The sequence below is a fragment of the Athene noctua genome, chromosome 25 (genome assembly GCF_965140245.1).
Source record: "Athene noctua chromosome 25, bAthNoc1.hap1.1, whole genome shotgun sequence".
In the NCBI taxonomy this organism is placed as follows: Eukaryota; Metazoa; Chordata; class Aves; order Strigiformes; family Strigidae; genus Athene; species Athene noctua.
In genome coordinates this window covers 8,265,189-8,284,049 of record NC_134061.1, presented here as the reverse complement: position 1 = coordinate 8,284,049, position 18,861 = coordinate 8,265,189, and the positions used below count along the sequence as shown (strand labels likewise).

The following is an 18,861-nucleotide window of genomic DNA, read 5'->3' as shown; positions in this document are numbered from 1 at the left end:
TAATATGCTTTGTAACATAGTAGTGCCCCACATCTAATTTCATGTTGTGACCTCTGCAACTATAGAGTGCCAGACAAGTCCTTTGAGAATACTTATAGGCATTTTTGTTCAGGGTTTTTTTTTCTATTTAGAAGATGAAGGTAGCAGGATAGATCTCTAATTTTAGATATTTGCTGTGTAGAAATCTAAAACTGAATTAGTTCTTTGGGGTCCATTTATGCCAGTTGAGCCTAAGTTCTAGCAGGCAGCTCCACTAGGCTTGCGTTAGGTAGACACCACAACTTCAGGCAGGATTCCCTACATGATAGTTATGTGCTGCCAGTTTCTGGATATATTGCAGCAACTCCTATATTTCAGCTACCCAGGTACCACTCAAAACAGTGGTGAAGGATGGGCTGCAGGAAAAAACCCATCACCTCACATCATTTAATCTCTCTTTCCTTTAGGATTTCATAAAGTCAAATCCTGGTACTCAGTTTAACACCAGAGACCAATGAGACCAACACATATGCATGCCCTGGGTTATTGAGCCTTCCCTCAAATGCAGTGGGAAGGTCCTTTCTGGTAGTGGATAAAACTAAGCCAGTTGTTCTGTGCTGTGAAATATGGTCAGACCACTTGGTGGGCACATTTCTCAAATAAACTTTACCCAAAGGAATCATTTGAATGCTTAATCCTTATTTAATGCAGGAGATTTGTCAAAGAAGGTGTTTGCTGTACTGGTGATGGGAATCTTCCTGATTAGTGACATGATATAAGGGGGTCTGGAATGATGAACCTTAGGAAAAAGAAAAGTACTACCAAGCAATGGACCTAGCACACGTGACCAAAGAAGGCGAGAAGAGACTTTGGTAAAAACAAAGATGGGTACCTTGGTGGGAAGGGGGAATCTACAGGTTAGTTTGTGGGTGAGAATGAGCCTTTTGGGAAATTTTATCCCAAAGTACTTGTGGGGACGGGATCAATGCATACCTCTTTGTCCAGGGCTCCTGAACAACCCAACCAGGAATGGCCATTGTTCTGCACCCAGTCCCTACCATGCTCCCTATGCACCCTATGGGGGTAGTCCAGCTCTAAGATGAAAATGTATATAATCTGAGGTATATACCCCAGTGTATCATGTGAGAAAACATCAGAAAATGAAATATGGGTATAGACACTAATGAGGTTTAAAATGGAAGCATTACAGCAAAGAGGGAAAAGCACATAGTGGCAGAAGACCAAAAATCAAGGTCTGGTTATGTACATGATTGGTCTTTACTGAACATTAGTGCCTTAGCAATACCTAGAGTCTGCATACTTCTTAATGTTACTATAAAAATGGTCATACAAACCCGAGAGTGACTAGGAAGACAAGGACATAGATCAGAGTTAACTAATTTTTAATGGTGATGATCTGGACATCAACAGAGGAAATAATTTACTTTCACTATAGGTACCATTAAAGAACATCATCATGGAGCAAACAGAACAAAAATGGGGAAAAAAACCTAAAACTGAAGTGGCAAACAGTCAGAAGCTCTGGTGCTGAGTATCACATTAACAGATTTTAGAATCAGGCTTCAACCCACCCAGTAGCTGGGGCTGCCCGTTGATCAGCCCTAAGTGTAATCAGCATGACCTGGAGCAGGACAATAAACTTGTATTTCTGACCATACCACATGTGTGAAAGTGTCTTCTGCAGTCAAAGAAATCATCCATGTTTTCCCTAAAATCAATGAGGGGTCACTAATGGGGATGTAGACTCTGGCAACACCCCAAATAATATACATCCAACATGCATGGAGAGGAGAGAGATTTGATGATTAACCCTGAACTGCAATTTAGTATCTTTAGTTTTCCATTTAAAAAGAAGTGTAGAATTATGTCCCGTTTCCACCTCTCAGTCAGGATGTAGACCACTCAGTTTCTGCCATCTGATACAGGGAAGCATAGATGCTCCCTCTGTAGGATCTTGCAGGATAGAGACATTTTGCTACTGTTAAGTAGGACAAAGTGTTACTCAGGGACCATGAAGTCACTAGAATAATTCACTGTGCGTGCATTATAGCTTGTGTTTAAATCAAACCATGAACTTCCTGAGATAGGTGGAGGGATGTTTGTGTTGTAAAATAATTATTCACACTGCTTAGCTTAAGGATAGAGTTGTAGAGTCCTAATGTGGTGGCCAGACTCCATTAAAAAATGATGAGATGAGAGATACTGTTTTGTGATGTCCGAGGAACAAATATAACCTACTACAAACAGCAGCAGAGTGCCCCGGCTCCGGTGTCTGCAACTAGTGCTCAGTTCCAGTCTGACAAACCAATGTAGGACTATGTCATATTTTAAGCCCAGAGGGCAATTGAACACCACACAGCCGCTTGCTCACTCCTCCCCTGCCAGTGGGATGGGAAGGAGAAAATACAACAAAAGGCTCAGGGATCGAGACAGGGACAAAGAGTCCACTCACCAGTTATGGTCAGGGGCAAAAGACAGACTCAGATGGGGAAGAAATAACATCAATTTAATTTGAACACCATCACCACCAATTTACAAGAGTAGGACAGTGAGAAATACAACCACACCTTAAAAACACCTTCCCCCACCCCTCCCTTCTTCCTGGGCTCAGGTTTGCTCCCAGTTTCTCTCCCTGCTCCCCCGCAGTGGTGCAGGGGGGCAGGAGATGGGGGTTGTGGTCAGTTCATCACACATTTTTTTCTGCTGCTCCCTCCTCCTCCGGGGGAGGACTCCTTGCACTCTTCTCCTGCTCCAACGTGTGTTCCCTCTCACGGGGGACAGTCCTCCATGAAAATTTCCCACGTGGGTCCTTCCCAGGGTCTGCAGCTCTTCCCAAATGGCTCCAGCGTGGGTCCCTGCCATGGGGCGCAGCCCTCCCAGCAACAGACTGACCCGGCGCCGGCCGCCCTCAGAGTCCCTGCCTTCTCCAGCGTGGGGTCCCCCATGGGCTGCACCTGGGCGTCTGCTCCCCCGGTAACCTCCATGGGCACAGCCTGCCCTCTCCCCACAGGCTGAGGGGGCTCTGCTCCAGCACACCTCCCCCTCCTCCTGTCTTCCGCTGACCTCGGTGTTTGCAGAGGTATTTCCTTCACTCCCCTCCTCTCAGGTTCCCCTTCTTAACTACGCTATGGCAGAGTCACAGCCACCACCACTGGTCGCCTTGGCCTTGGCCAGAGGTGGGTCCGACTTGGAGCTGGGGGAGCCGCTGGGAGAGCAGCTTCTCACAGGAGCCCTCCCCCAGTCCCCAAACCCGGCCACACACAAACCCAATAGAGACCAACTGCCAAACCACACCAGCCCAAGCTTCCACAAATTACACAAAGCTGTGTGCCCTATGAACACCATCTGTGTCTAGCATAAAGGGTCCAGTGCCAAACAAATACTGTAATATGCTCATTATGGCTTCATTTTCATAGTGATACTACAAGCAAATATTATCAACCAAATGATGTAGTTAAAGCACAAAATGAGCTGAAAACAGCTTTCGATCTTTCCAAAATTCAAGTCCTTTTGCAGGGCTTCATACTTCCAAATTATAAATCACAGTAAAGTCCTCCAGAAGTCAATTCAGATCAAGAACTCGTCAGAACAACTGAATTTTCACTTAATGGTAGGTTTTGAGATAGAGAAACTTTTGAGAAGTATTCTCAGGAAAAAGAGGCATACCAAATACAGAAGAGAAGTGTAGTAGAAAGTAAAGAACACCACCATAGGTGTTTTGATCTCTTCTTGAGATTTACTGGAAAGGACAACTCTCCCCTCCCTTCCTTACAGAATACTCTTTGGAAGGGAAGACCCCTAAGATCAGAGAAAAATAGCCTGATTGGTAGAATAAAAAAATTAAGACATATAATTAAAAATCCAATTTTAAACCTGTGAAAAAGGTAGGACTGGCATGTAATAAATGAGAGCTTCCAACCTACTCCATCTTTCAATCTTCATGGTAACAGAACAGACATGTTAGCACTTACCTTCTCCTTAAAAAAAAAAAAAAAATCCACTTGCATTTACAGCTTAACAAAGAGTTCCAGTACTATTACTGAAGTGCCAGAAATACAGGCCCCAAACCCCCACTTGCATAGCTACTCTCAACATTGCCTTTCTCATAATGCACTCAGCCATGCCAACAAAAGCTGCCCTCCTGTCCAAGAGGAGGGGTCGGAGGGCATGTGCATGGGAACACAGCTGTTACTCCTATACTGATGCTGCTAATCGCATCTGTGGGTTTTGTGAATGAAGAAAGAGTGGGAGTTGTTGTATAACTGCTGAAAGAAAAGTTCTGTTTTGAAGTTTCTCTAGTAATTGTATTACTTTAAAAATTCTTTAAAATGAAGGTAATTTTTAATAAGGTAATACAGTGAGTAAAAAACTTAGATATGCTGAATGAGTAAATTTTAGTGCCTATTGGTTTTAGAATTTTATTCAAGAGGATATATTTGGTTAGACTTGTTATTTTCAACCTGTCTCTGGGTATTCTGTTTCTGTGTGTTGATTTCTTTAAGCAGTGGCATGCTTTTTCTTTTTTGATGTAGAAGCTTCAAGTATTATGAAATGGTAGAGTAGCATAACCTGTGTTAGAAGGGTTCTTGATGGGTCTGCCTCTGCCAGGTTTGAAGCAGGTTAAGCCGTCCAGATGGATTTTCAGTGTCTCCAAGGATGAAGTCCACGTGGTTTCTGGGTCTCTCTTTAAGTCTTTGATCACCTTTTTGATTAGAAATGTTTTCCTTACTAGGAAACTTATTCATATTAGAAATTCTTATCTAAGCATCACATGCAAGTGTTTAGAGAAGAAGCCAGTCTCTTCAGTCTGGACCACAAGGCTTTGTACCGATTCGCATTCCAGACTGGGTTGGAAGGGCAGCATGGGAAAGTGAGGCCTCTCATTTCCACCTCTCTGCGTATCCTGTTGGCGCATACCAAGTTCAGAGGAAAATGTCTCTGTGTGGGGGTGACAAAGCAGAAATACTGCTCTCTACTGTGCTTGCTAGCATACTTGCTATTTCCAGCATGATTTCCATGCCCACACTGGTATGGGGAAAGAACCCCTTCTCCAGTCATGGAGTGGGGAATTCAGTAAATGCATCTTTCCTATTTGGAGTGAAAGCATATTATTTAAATTCCTGTTTGACTTGATTAGTAAGGAACAGGACAATGCAAAGCAGACACCCCCTTCCATCTTAGGGAGGTAAGTCCCTGACCCCTCAGCCTGGGGAAGTTTGTCAGATTGAAAGAGATCCAATTTCTAATAGTGCAAACAATTTCCTCTTTCAGATAAAACTCCATACTGAGTTTCCACTGCTCCCATGGTAGAGGAAGAGGATTAATGAAAGGTACTGAACACTAATGGCTGCCAGTGCTGGGAGGTTGAAGAAGGGACAGAAGTTGCTGTGCATCAGGCACCAGTTGGGCAGAGGACCCCGCAGAGAAGACAGGCTACAGATTGGTATGATTATGGCATGAAAAAATGTGTGGCCATGACCACATGACCACCCCTACCACCGCACTGTATCTCAGGATCAAACCCATGTCGATCAGGGTCTTTCCTGACTACAAAGCTGGAAAAATCTCCCTCTATAACAGGACTAAACACTCTCATATCTACATTATTGATGTTGTCTTCACTGAACCAGTCTATCCCTTATTCCATCCAGGCATATACATAGGCCCCACTGATGTTGACTTGTGCATGTCCACGCTTAGGATGGTACTGGTGGAAGATTGCAGAGATGACTGGCTGGGTAGATAAGCAGAGAGAAGTGGATATTGTCTTCAGTAGGACTTTTGACAGAGTCTCCCATATAGTCCTCATAGAAAAACTCATGAATTATGGGCTGTATGAGCAGACAGCATGGTGGATTAAAAACTGGCCAGGCCAGAGTATGGTGATGAGTATCATCTCATTTGTAAGAGATACAGAGAAATAACATAAACCAGCTACTGTGATACCCTGAGACAGACTCGGTTGTTGTGTCTCATTCTCACAGAAGCCTGTGTCCAGCTTGAAAGGAAATAGGTCAGAGCTTAATACATCATAACAAATATTTTAGTCAGCAGGAATAAAAGATGCATCGTGGTTTAAATTACATATTCTTAAAATGGGAATGTTATTCAAGTGAAATATAATAGAAATGTAGATCACTGCTATACAGGATTAATTACTGATAATATACAGTGGTCAGTACCTCCACCAAATCTGCCTGTCCTTGCTCTTCTTTCTACAACTAATTAGAATATCTACATATACAGAAAAATGATTTCACTGTAGACTCAGGAAGCACCAATCTGTTAAGCAGGTGAGGGATCCGGATTCATACAGATGTCTACAAGCACCTGCAAAAAATGTTTCCTTGGCTTCAAAAGCAAGTGACTTCTTTGATGAGATTTCATAAACATGTGGAGGAGCATCTCTGAGATTTTTTCAGATGCTACCTTTATATAAATATATATGAGGCTTTGTCAGAATGTTATCAAAGGCTCAAGGACAGCTAGAAGCATGCTAAAACTATTTTCTCACCCTAAGTCCTTTGATTCCTATGACTTTTGTGTTGTAGGATCTTTCTATAGCGCTGCAGTATCATACTGAGTCTACTCTCAGGAAAAGGAAATAGATGGTGTCTTCCTTCCCAGGACTTGCAAGTCTACCTCAGGTGCTTTTTGTGGGTGAAAATATTTAACAAGGTTATGATTTAGCAGCAATTCAAGATTTATTAATGGTGTGAGATGGATCAAAATGTTGAATTTTAGCAGCAATTGATGATTGACCAATTTAAAGATTAACAAGGTGATTTGGTAAAATGTTATAGTTAAAACAGTAACTTAATTACAGATTTAAGAATGAAAAGATTCACAATAACTTATTACAAGGTACCCTAAATCAAAGTGTATATATATATATGAATATACATATGTATAAACAGAAAACATACACACAGACAGGCAGAAAGGTTTGGATCCAGTGAAATATGTAGACACCCACATTTGCCATGAAGGAAAATGTACATATTCAAACACATAGATAGGTACTGAGGTGGATGGAAGAGACTAGCTGATAGTTAAAATTTCCTTCTTCTTGAGTTTAAAGTAAATACTCACAATACATCAGCATTCCTCAATGGGTGATAATGGAGCCTCAAGAAGTCTGACTTCACCCTGGCCCTTCGTCAGTTTTGTGGGCAGACGGTCTTTAAACCTCGGGGTGTCTGAGCCTGAGAGGTGTCCCAGCTCAGGGGAGATGCTGGTGACAGCCCTCTGCAATCCTGGCGAGCTCAAAGGGTCTCACTTAGGGTTGAGATTTATAGGGTCCAAGAGAATTGACTTTTGTCAGGTAATTTTCCATTTCAGCCCAACACGGATGACAAAATACTCTGGTACTTTCCAGCAGTTATACAGGCCCAGAACTTGCTAGATTTTGAAGTTCTGGTATCACCTCCTTTGGGGCATGACCCCGGTACAGATGTACTAGGCTGTCAGGAGGTGATTGATTGTCATTATCATTCCAAAGCGATAGGGGAAGCAGGAGCCAGGTACGTTAAGGAGGTGGCTCAATGCTCTGGTCCATTGCCTTTTGCAGTCTATCTTGGGTTGGTATGTGGCCCAAGGAGGGGATTCGCACCATGCACCTGGTGGCCCAAGAGAAGAGAGTTGCACCACCACAGTGGATTGATATAAGAATGGTTTAATAGGACAGAAAAGGGAAGTATTATTATTATTATTAATTATAATAATAGAATTAAAATATAGAAGAGAAGTGATGATCATCATCTGCGGACCGATGCCCAGCCAGTTCCTGAGCAGCAGCCCCTGGCCAGCTTCCCCCCTATATACTGAGCACGACACCACACAGTATGAAATATGCCTTGGGCCACTTTGGGTCATCTGCCCTGGCTGTGTCTCCTCCCACCTTCTTGTGCCTCCCAACCTTCTCAGTGTGGGGTGGTGTGAGAAACAGAAAAGTCCTTGACTTAGTGTAAACGCTGCTTAGCAACAGCTAAAACATCAGTGTGTTATCAACATTATTCTCATCCTAAATCACAACACTAGACCAGCTACTAGGAAGAAAATTAGCTATCCCAGCTGAAACCAAGTCAATATCCACCCCTTATTCTATACCATTTACATCATGCCCAGGTCCCATACTTTCCAGTACATCCCAATTAATCACCACCACCTTTCCTGTGGCTTGATACATACACACAGATATTCCCTTACTCTATGGGCCGTTCCTCAAAAAAGCCCACTGAGTTCATTTAGTCCATGACTTTGGGTTCCATCTGTCATAGTAATGCTTCAGAGCAAGAGAGATCGTGTGTGGCGTTGGATTGTTGCATGCTGAAGCCAGTTCCATCACTTGTCGGCTTCTATCATTGCTGTACTTTGTCCAGTTACATCAAAATTCATTCTCCATCGATATGGGTAATTTTTAGTGTAATACTGACAATATGGCATATAGCAACTGTAGTAGTGATGACATACAGTCATTTAACATAATACATTTGAAATCATTGGTTATTCTTACTCAGAAGCAAAACCCCTTGAGGTACATATTGGGCTTCTCCATCCTTGTGCATTACCCAGCAAGTACACCCAGGTCCTTGAGCAAAAGCAATCTCACGGATGGCTTTGCCTTGGCCTAAGGCAGGAATAGCTCGTGATGTCTTCCCCAGCATATTTTCTATGTGTACTGCAGGGACTTCACACACTTCTGTAGTATGTAGAAGTTTTGATTGGGCAGAGCCAGCTTGATTGTCAAATCCTCTAGTGCTAACTAACCAGGTGGCTTTTGCTAAATGTGTATCCCAATGTTTAAATGTCCCAGCACACATTGCTCTCTGTGTAGTCTTTAATAGTCCATTGTATCTTTTGATTTTCCCAGAGGCTGGTGCAAGACAGGGGATGTGATATACCCCCTCAGTGGCCCAGGTGTCTCTGAGGTTGTTTTGGAAATGAGTCCCATTGCCTGCCTCAATTCTTTCTGGGGTGCCATGTCACCACAGAACTTGTCTTTCAAGACCCAGGATAGTGTTCCAGGCAGTGGCATGGGGCACAGGATATGTCTCCAGCCGTCCAGTGGTTGCTTCCACCATTGTAAGCACATGGTGCTTACCTTGGTGAGCTTGTGGGATGGTGCTATATTCAGTCTGACAGTCCTCCCCATATTTGTATTTCAGCTGTTGTCCTCCATACCACAGAGGCTTTAACCCATACAGGAGCAGGCGGATGTTCCCTGAAGGAAGCTGTGACCCTGTGGGGAGCCCACACTGGTGCAGCCTCCTGGCAGGAACTGTGACCCGGTGAGACACCCACACCAGAGCACACTGTTCCTGAAGGGCTGCATGCCACGGAGAGGTCCCATGCTGGAGCAGTTCTTGAATAACTGTAGCCCAAGGGAATGGGCCTATGTTGCATGATTTCATGAAGGACTGTCTCTTGTGGGAGGTACTCCACTCTGGAGCAGGTGAAGAGCATGAGGATGAGCAAGCGTCAGGCCACCAACATTTCCCATCACTCTGTGCCACTTGGGGAGAAAAGGTAGAGAAGCCAGAGGTGAAATTGAGCCCAGAAAGAAGGGAGGGTTGGGAAGAAGGTGTTTTTTAGGTTTGTTCTTATTTCTTATTATCTTACTCTGATTTTATTGGTAATAAATTAATTTCCCCAAGTCAAGTCTGTTTCTTCTGTGACAGTAATTGCAGAGTGATGCCCCTGTCCTTATCTTGAACCACAAACCTTTCGTTGTATTTTCTCTCTCCTGTCTAGTTGAGGAGGGGGGCTGAGAGACTGACTTGGTGGGCATCTTACCACGAGACAAGGCCAACACACCACATCAGTGAAGAAAATTTCTTACTTTCAGGTCACAAACAAAACAATGATTTTTTCATGCCTTCTACAGGATTAGATGACATACTATGGTGAAAAGCCTCCTTTTCTTGATTGACAGCAAGGAAGAGGCATTAGCTCGGATAGAGATATTTATATTTTATGTATACAAAACTAGCTATGTTAATTTCATGCTCAGATTCCTTTTTACATCTAACGCCTTATATATAAGAATATATGAAATATATTCTATTAGTATTTCAAAATGCAGCTTTTACAGTACAAAAATTGTTCTAAGCTTTAAGAAACAAGAATCAAAAGAAAAAAATGGTCAGTTGAGTAGATCATTCAAGGCCTTGACAAGCACAGAGTTTTGCATCAAATGCCTCTTGAGTATCAGCAAATCAGACATTACAGTCTGTAGTCAAGACTAATGAACTAACTAGAAATCAGGATAATCAGCAAGGCTGTGTATAATGCCTTTGGTAGTTGTGCGTGAGATTGTTTCCAGAACCTTTGACATCTAAATTTGAGCCCACTATCAAGGTTGGCATGCATGTGTGCAGCACAGAACTCCAGACCTGGAACACAATTCATTATCTGCGTGAAACAAGGGAATTTGATTAATCTGTCCGTATGTAGACATTTACAATGTGTACCATCGGTGTGGGCAGGATTAGATTATCAGTGGCACTTGCTTCCATTTTAGTCTCCGTGGGGTAACCTTCCTTGCTATTACTTTTAATCCTAAAGTTTACAGGAAGAGTAAAGCTGTAATTGCCAATGCGTTAGAGAAGATAAAGTCACAAAATAGTTGAGGAACGTTGTGAGAAAACAGGGTAAGAAAGCTCATGGGTTGAGGTGAAGACAGGGACATTCCTTACCAGTTAGCTTTGTGTGTAAAACAGGCACAGCTTAATTTATTGCAAATTAAGATTGGTTTAAGTAGTGAGAATCAAACATTAAACCACGATTTCTCTTCCTTCACAGTCTCAGCACCGCTCCTTCACTCCATACTCCCCTACACCTCCCTGAGCAGTGCAGGGTGAGATGGGGGCTTATGGTCATAACAGGGATTTCCCTCTGTACTCCCCTCTCACACCTCCCCAGCTCCAGTGTGGCCACTTCCCATGGGCTGCAGAACTTCAAGAAAGAAATCTGCCCTGGCATGTGTTCTCAGTGGGCCACTGCTTCCATCAGGAAAATCTGCTTCAGTGTGGGCTCTTCCCTGGGCTGCAGTTCGTCTCAGGAAAACTCTGCTTCGCATGGGCTCCCCACAGGCTGCAGTGGATATCGGCTCTGGCATCACAGTGCACCTCCTCTTCCCCCTTCTCCGACCGTGCTGTTCACTGTTGTTTCTTGCTTTGGTTTTTTTTTTTTCGTTGTTGTTGTTGTGGTTTTTTTGTTTTTTGTTTTTTGTTTTTTTCCCTCTCTCTCTCACTGTCTGGTGTTTCTTGCCCTTCCTTAAATATGTTTTCTCAGAGGTGCCTCAGATGTCACCCATGGGCTCAGCATTGGCTAGCGATGGGTACATTTGGGAGCTGTCTGGACCTGGCTCTATCCTGCATGGAGAAGCCCCTTGCCTCTTCTCCCAAAGGCCACGCTGACACACCCCCCTGCTACCAAAGCCTTGCCACCTACACCTAATATGCCCTTGTATTCCCGTATCTCTTTATTTTCCCATCCTAAATCACCTTAATGTTTCCTTTTCCCTGCTTTTGGTTCCTCCCATCAATATCCCATAATAAGTCTTGTACAATGTCAAAGTGCTCTTCCCCTGCATCATAAGAACCTTTCTAGTGACTCATCTTAATGAATTTTCCATCTGGACAATGGGGCTGATTGCTGTCCTGTGGTGAAGAGCTTCTTTCAGGTCACTTGTACTCCCCCTCACTGTCATTGGTTCTGTGTTCCTCTATGTGTGTGGAGAGAAGCTCTTTATCACATCACCTACTATTCTTAAGTAACCACAATTTAGCATCATTTCTTCAAGTCAGTTTTAAAGGACAAAGTTATATTGAGATTTCATCTGATTTCAAATATCCAGATGTAAAAATGTTATCATCTAACAGTGTATGATCCCAGAATGAGTAATGAGAAATATGTAAAATTCTATACCACTATTCTTTTCGTTGCAGGAACAGTTCTACAGTGTCAGAACAAGCATCAGTCTAGTTCTCTATCTATTCTCTAACAGTGGTCAGAAAAAATTGCCCATAGGAAAAAGACTGGTCAAACATACATGGTATGTCATCTGAGTGTACTACCTGGCTACTTTTTGATTTTTATGAACCTGATTTTTGCTGTCTGCTATCTAATCCTCAACAGACCCTTCTTCCAAATATCCAATCAATCTTCTTTTGAACAAATGTGAACTTTTTGCATTGGAAAGGAGTTATGCAGCTCCAGCTATCCTTTTGTCATGGTTCAAGACCAAATGACATTGTGGTTCTAAATGGATTTGGATACCACAGCAGTTTCATCACAGATATATGTAATTTTATAAATGACCCAACTTACCTGTTTTTGGCAAGAGATGGTGCAGAGAGAGAGAGAAACCAAGTGGGTTAGCACAGTGGGTTTTTTATGCAGCCCCCCGATTCTGTGGGAGAGAGAAATGCAGTCCTGGGAACAGGTTGGGTAGGATAGTGTGGTAGGTCCTGCCAGGCGGTATATTATGTTGGTACAAGGACATGGGATTTTCCTGGAGACATGGTCGCGGACCCCAGTGGTCGTTCCCCTGTGAAGTCTATCAGGTACTTGTGGATAACGCAGACATTCCTAACAGGACTAGGTAGGGAATACCACATCGGTTATCTGTCCATTAGAGTTGTACATTGGTTCAGTAAAGAATGTCTTGGTTTGGTTTCTGCCGTTTGTTGTTGTTGTGGGGGGTTTTTTGTTTGTTTTGGGGTTTTTTTAAATGAAATTTCCTTTTGCCAAGTGCTTTGACTTTCTATGCAGTGCCTTGGGCTTATTCTGGGGAGTGACATCAGAGGTGTAACAACCTCTCTAGAAGGAAGAATAAACATAAGCAGAAAACAAGGGAAAGTAAGTGTTGTCAGGTTTTGTAGTGAGACATCCAATCCATTTGATGATATCTTAGTTGTGAGTTGTCTTCTCTCTGTAATGTATTCTGTATTCCTGATCCTCCAGCTGTTTATAATGGGAACAGTATTAGAATACAGTCACTTCTCTGTGTATTTTCCTGTTTTTTCTTCCAAAGGAAGCTATGCTGTATATGGCATTGGTATACATATTCACATGTGATTGTTAGTATATGTATGATGATATCTCCCTGTCTCTGGAGACAATTTTGTGACCAGGCAAGTCCAATGACATTTCAGATGGCATTGCATGCCTATCTACAAAATAAAATCTGCATTCCACATACTTAAGGTAGACACATCTAGATAAATGTCTATATTTAGATTTCTTAAACAGGAACCAATACCTGCATCTTCAATGTTAAATGTGTAAATGAGATAATTTTTTTAGATAAAAAAATATCATGCTCAGAATGTTTCTTTTTATTAAAAATAAAACTGCAGTATTCTCAGACATTTCATCAAACACAATTCCTACCTAGTCTTGTCTTCCTAATAAATTTTAGAGAAAGAACACTTGTTATTCTGCACAAAGCATGACAGGTATAGTGTCTGTTATGGTCTTTATTCCCCTGATCTCATTTCAGACTGTTTCTACTATGTACAATTATACATATAAATTAGCATCTGGAGAAAATTATTGGAGATAATTAGACATAATAAGCTTCCTCTCCCCTTTGGTTTCTTTAATTGGCAGATTACTTTATTAGCTCTGGGATTTTTGTACAAGGGATGCTTTCCCAGAAAAAGACACTGAGACCTTTAAAGGACCAGGTAGGTTAGAAAAAATGTATCTGATCCACTGCTCATTGGAAGAGTTAAAAGGCCACATGCAAACCTGGAAATCCTGAATTGGTAAGTCTTCGTGCTTTCTTAGAGTAACAGATGAATACAGCAGGAAATCATATCCATTAAAGTGTAAATTATTGTGCTGAATGCCTCAAAAAGTAATTATTCTTGATTATCCAATCCCATACACTTTCATCATGTAAACTGCCAAATGTATAATGAGGGAATATACCTTCAAGTCAAGAATTACAGCAAGACACATCAAGTCTTTGCATTAAAATTTCCCTCTTAATAAAAAAGCAAGCTTTTTCTTGACTTGCCATTCCTTGCCTCAATTTTGATATTCTGTAAATGTGCTTTGTAAATACAAAAATACCCAGCGTGTTTTGTAAATGCAAAAGTACCCACTGATGTGTATTATGTCAGTGTCTATTCTTTTTGAAAAATGACTTTCTTAATTGCAGATGTAGAGTTCTTTTCATCGAGTTCATTACAAAGACATGAGTAGTAAAGACAGGACAGAAGGAGCACTGCGGAGCCTGAATGTGAGGGTAGGTGTCTGATGATCTCTTGTGCCATTTTTACTCTTCACTGACCTTTAGACTGTTGCTGCTATTCTGCATGGGGAATATTTGTTTGTTCAGGCACTCCTTTGCATCATGGAGTCTGCCCAGGACTTGTTCTGTGGAAAGGGATTTTTTTTCCTTTTGGATGGACGAAAGTATTGGAAATGTATCCTGCTTACCATTTCCTGAAAGTCTTCTTGTGATTTCATATATGGAGAAAGAAACTACCAAAACTTTGTTCCTTGTCTTCTGTTAAACTTGTCATCCCTTAATTAAAGGATCACGCATATGCAGGTAGGTGATGAAAGAAAATAGCTAAAGAATGTTACTGTTCTGAATAGATCAACACATCTTTTGTACAGACATCTTTCTCTCTCATGCATGCACAAACACATATATATTAATGAGCTGTAAAATCTAAAAGTAAGTAAGTTGGAATAAGGCATATTTATGTGTTCATTATTTGCTCTTATTTCCCTTAAAGGAAGTAAGAACAAACCTTACCTCCTCCATTGCAAATAATTTATGATACAGACATCTACTTCAAGGTCAGTCAAGGATCACTAAAATGTCCATGAAGAGAAACAGGCATTTCTAGAGTGCAAATGTGTGATGTGTTTTGGGAGGAGATATAGCTAAAGATAATATTTTACTCTAGACTACCAATACTCAATTAATGCCTGAAGCAGATACCCACTGATTATAAAAGCAGTCTGGAGCAAAACAGCTAATAGAAACATACAATATCTACTTTAAGTTCTAGAAGTTAAACCATCCACTAGATATATGTCTAAATCAGAGCTAAGTGCAAATTGGAAATGAGAAAGAATTATTCTTCTCTTTCAAAGACAGGTGTTTAATACAAGTTTGATGAATCACCCACTGGGGGAGTCAGTCTTTATAATCACTCAAAATTTCTTGCTTAAACATAAGCAAACTCCTAAAGTCTGTAGCTAAGAGAGTAGTAATCTCTACAGCAGTCTTCTGATATACTTCACTGCTACCATTGAAAAATACAGAGGTGGATAATTTCCTAATAGGAAATGAAGAAATTTCAACGTTTTCAAAACCGTATGTTCAGTTATATTACATCTATGTTTTTAGCCTTTTTTATGTATATTTATACATATACTACCTGAACTTTTGTGGTGCTGTGAACCTGAACTTTTCAGCAGTGTGAATGTCAGCAGAGTCTCTGTGTTCTTCACCATCCTGTAGGACTGTAGTGTCTATTACAGAAGTCTTCTGGAGATTTTTTTTTGCTAAGATTCAGTTTGTTTTTCCAGTGTTGCTATCGAAAGCAAACTAACAAGTCATTGGAAACAAAGACATGAGTCCCTCTCTCTTTCTTTCTTTAGGAAATAATGGTTCTACTTTGTAAAAAAGGTTCCACAGGAAATAGGTTACTAAGTGCCCTAATTCTTCACACAGACTTGCTGTTGTGGAAGTCTTACATTTGCTTTTTCTTCTGCTTTGACACCTGCAGGGATAGCTGTGGGCACCCAGTATGGAATGAAGAACCAAACTTCTATCAATGAGTTCATTCTTCTGGGATTTTCCTATGGGCTGCGGGTTCAGACCTTACTTTACTTGGTCTTTCTGGTCACCTACATGGTAACAATCACTGAGAATGCAATCATCATCTTTGTGGTGAAAAGAAATCATCACCTCCAAAAGCCCATGTATTATTTTCTGGGGAACTTGTCCTTCCTGGAGATTTGGTATGTCTCAGTAACATTGCCTAGGCTTTTGTTTGGATTCTGGTCACAGAACATGACCATCTCATTCTCCAGCTGCATGACCCAGTTATACTTCTTTATCTCCCTTATGTGCACTGAATGTGTCCTCTTGGCTGTAATGGCCTATGACCGCTATTTGGCTGTTTGCCATCCCCTGCGCTACCCAGCCATCATGACCCACAAGTTGTGCTTTCAGCTGTCAATTCTCTCATGGGCAGGAGGCTTTTCCATTTCCTTGGTCAAGGTGTCTTTCATTTCACGCCTCACTTTTTGTGGCCCACAAGTCATAAACCACTTCTTCTGTGACATCTCTCCAGTCCTGAATCTCTCCTGCACTGACATGTCCCTTGCAGAGACAGTGGACTTTGCATTAGCCTTGGTGATCCTGCTGGTACCTCTCTTGATAATTGTCTTCTCCTACTGCTGTATCTTGTCAACTATCTTGTGTATGCCTTCAGCCCAGGGAAGGAAAAAAGCCTTTTCCACCTGTACCTCCCATTTCACTGTAGTCATTATCTTTTTCTCTGCCACTCTCTTCATGTATGCCAGGCCCAGGAGGATCCGTCCATTCAATCTCAGCAAAATAGTTTCTGTCTTTTATGCTGTGTTCACTCCAGCACTGAACCCTCTAATCTATTGTCTGAGGAACAAGGAGGTGAAAGAGATTCTAAAAAAGATCATAGGCCCAAGCTGCTCCACACACCGCTAAGTTCCTTGGCTAAGGACACAGGACCATGGACAGTAATGAGACATTTATTTCTTGAAATGTAGTTGAGTAAGACTGCAACTACAGTGAACTACAACTTGTTCATTGCTGACTCAGTCATCACTGTCTTGCTGCTCTGAAGTCTGGCAAGTCAGGAATCATATCATTGTTTCTATGTGGAAATGTGACCTCGTTCATGAGGGTGTTTTGATCTACACCTGGCTGTAAGCTATTCTGCTACAATAGCAATATAATAAGTCACACTAGAACCTTGACTGATAGATAATTTCCTTTTGAAAATCCTAAAAATGAGATTTATAATTTTTAAAACGACGTAGGAGCATTGGATATAATGGAAAATCAGTTGGCCAGATCCTTACAGACACAGTTAAAGAGAGCTAACCTTATTCTATTATGACATCCTTATTCTCTCACAGTCTTAGTGTATACAAAAAAATGTTATCTTTGCTGTATCTATACTATTTGTATAGCCATACCTTCACATGACCTCATGTTTGGCATATCTTAGTGTGTAGTAAACCTGACTTGAAGACCATAGTACACTGAGGAATTAGTGATCCACGTAACACTGAACCTGAGTAGGCCTAGTCATAGGCTTTGCTGCACGTACGCCTGGCCTGCAGGCCTCTGTTCGGTGCATATCCACTGCCTGCAGGATAAACTGCCAGCTGACAGTACAGCCTGCAGCCAACTCCCACCTGGTACCTATCATTACTCCACTTGTGTGTCTTTGCCTTTACCTGAAAGTGCAGCAAGAACTTCTTATATGCACATCCTTTCTGTCTGACAGTAGAAATGCTGGATGGAATTGTTCCCCTTTTAGAAAATCCTGTACTACCTTGGGTGACCAAAGTGAGTTACACTTCCACAGAGAGATCTGCACAGCGTACTGTTCCCTGTCTGTTTGATACCGCACAACTCTGGGTTCCTAGCATCTGAAATGATGTAGGATCAGTTTTTCTTTATAGCGTTACCTTCAATAAATGGCATTTCAAGTGATACTTTACGGATCCTGAGTCTCTTTCTGCTGGCATCATAATGAACCTCCAGGTGCAAAACACAGGTCTTGAGGCAATTGCATTCCCACCAGTGCCAGGAGAGCCATCGTACTCGTACGGACCAGAACCAGTGTGAGATCCAGTCATGGAACGAGGGCTCCAGTGTCACTATGAACTGTATATAAAAGAGTAAAAATCACGTTTCCCACGTGTGATGCAGCAGTAGTACTGCCTTTTTCAATCTTGTTTTGACCGATTTGCTATTTCAAATTTTTTCAGGTTGTAAAAATAAATCTTATGGGAATTCAGTGGCCATCTACTACTTAGTCCTAGATTGATATCACCTAACTTTACACTTCTTTCTTAGACTGCTGCAAAACAATTACCAAAAGGGTCTAAAACAACTAACTCAGTTAAAGACATCTACCTTAAGATAACAATTCTTTCTCAGACTGAAGTGGACTAAACAATGAAAACTTTTGTTGAAAGTGTGGTGATCAGTCGGATACTATTTATTAGTAAGGAATACATTGGTCTCATACTGCAACAGTGAGTATTATTATTACTTAGTTAATAATTCCCTGATCTGTTGTAATATTCTATGAATACTGAAAATCGCAGACTTCACATTCTCACTTTTCCTAATAATAGTGCGGCGGGCGGAGGAAGCAAGCAGCCGATTCAATGTGAATGATAGAGCAAGCTTCAACTTTATTGAAAGAAATCACCCCTTATATAAGCACTCTACAATAATCATGTATACTACTCACAGATCTATTGGGTACATGTAACAGGCTACATTATAATATCCCAGCCCCTTGTGGCATTTCAGATATGTCACAACATCTTCCCTCTTCTGGCCTGCCTTCTTTCCCAAGGTTGTTTACCATCACACTCAAGGCCGTTGTGTACCTCAGTTTCTCTCTTTGTTAACATAACAGTCCTTTGTAAGCACAACTGTACCCTGGGTTTTTTCCTCTGTTTACCTCAGATGGCTGCAATCAGCTCCTGCAGAGACCCATGGCCTTGCTCTCTGCAAGCCGTTCTCCAACATAATAGCAAGCTGGATAGAGAAAATTCTATAGTAATTGGGTGTCATTACTGCTAACAATAATGTTGTAC

General features: G+C 41.6%; 1 protein-coding gene across 1 annotated transcript; it reads left to right on the top strand.

Moving 5' to 3' along the window:
* The first annotated feature begins 15,735 nt into the window (after nucleotides 1-15,735).
* Nucleotides 15,736-16,723, top strand: LOC141970307 (olfactory receptor 6B1-like). Its single transcript, XM_074926821.1, has one exon. The coding sequence runs from the start codon at nucleotides 15,788-15,790 to the stop codon at nucleotides 16,721-16,723; it is 936 nt and encodes a 311-aa protein (XP_074782922.1). The 5' UTR covers nucleotides 15,736-15,787.
* The last annotated feature ends 2,138 nt before the right edge of the window (nucleotides 16,724-18,861 follow it).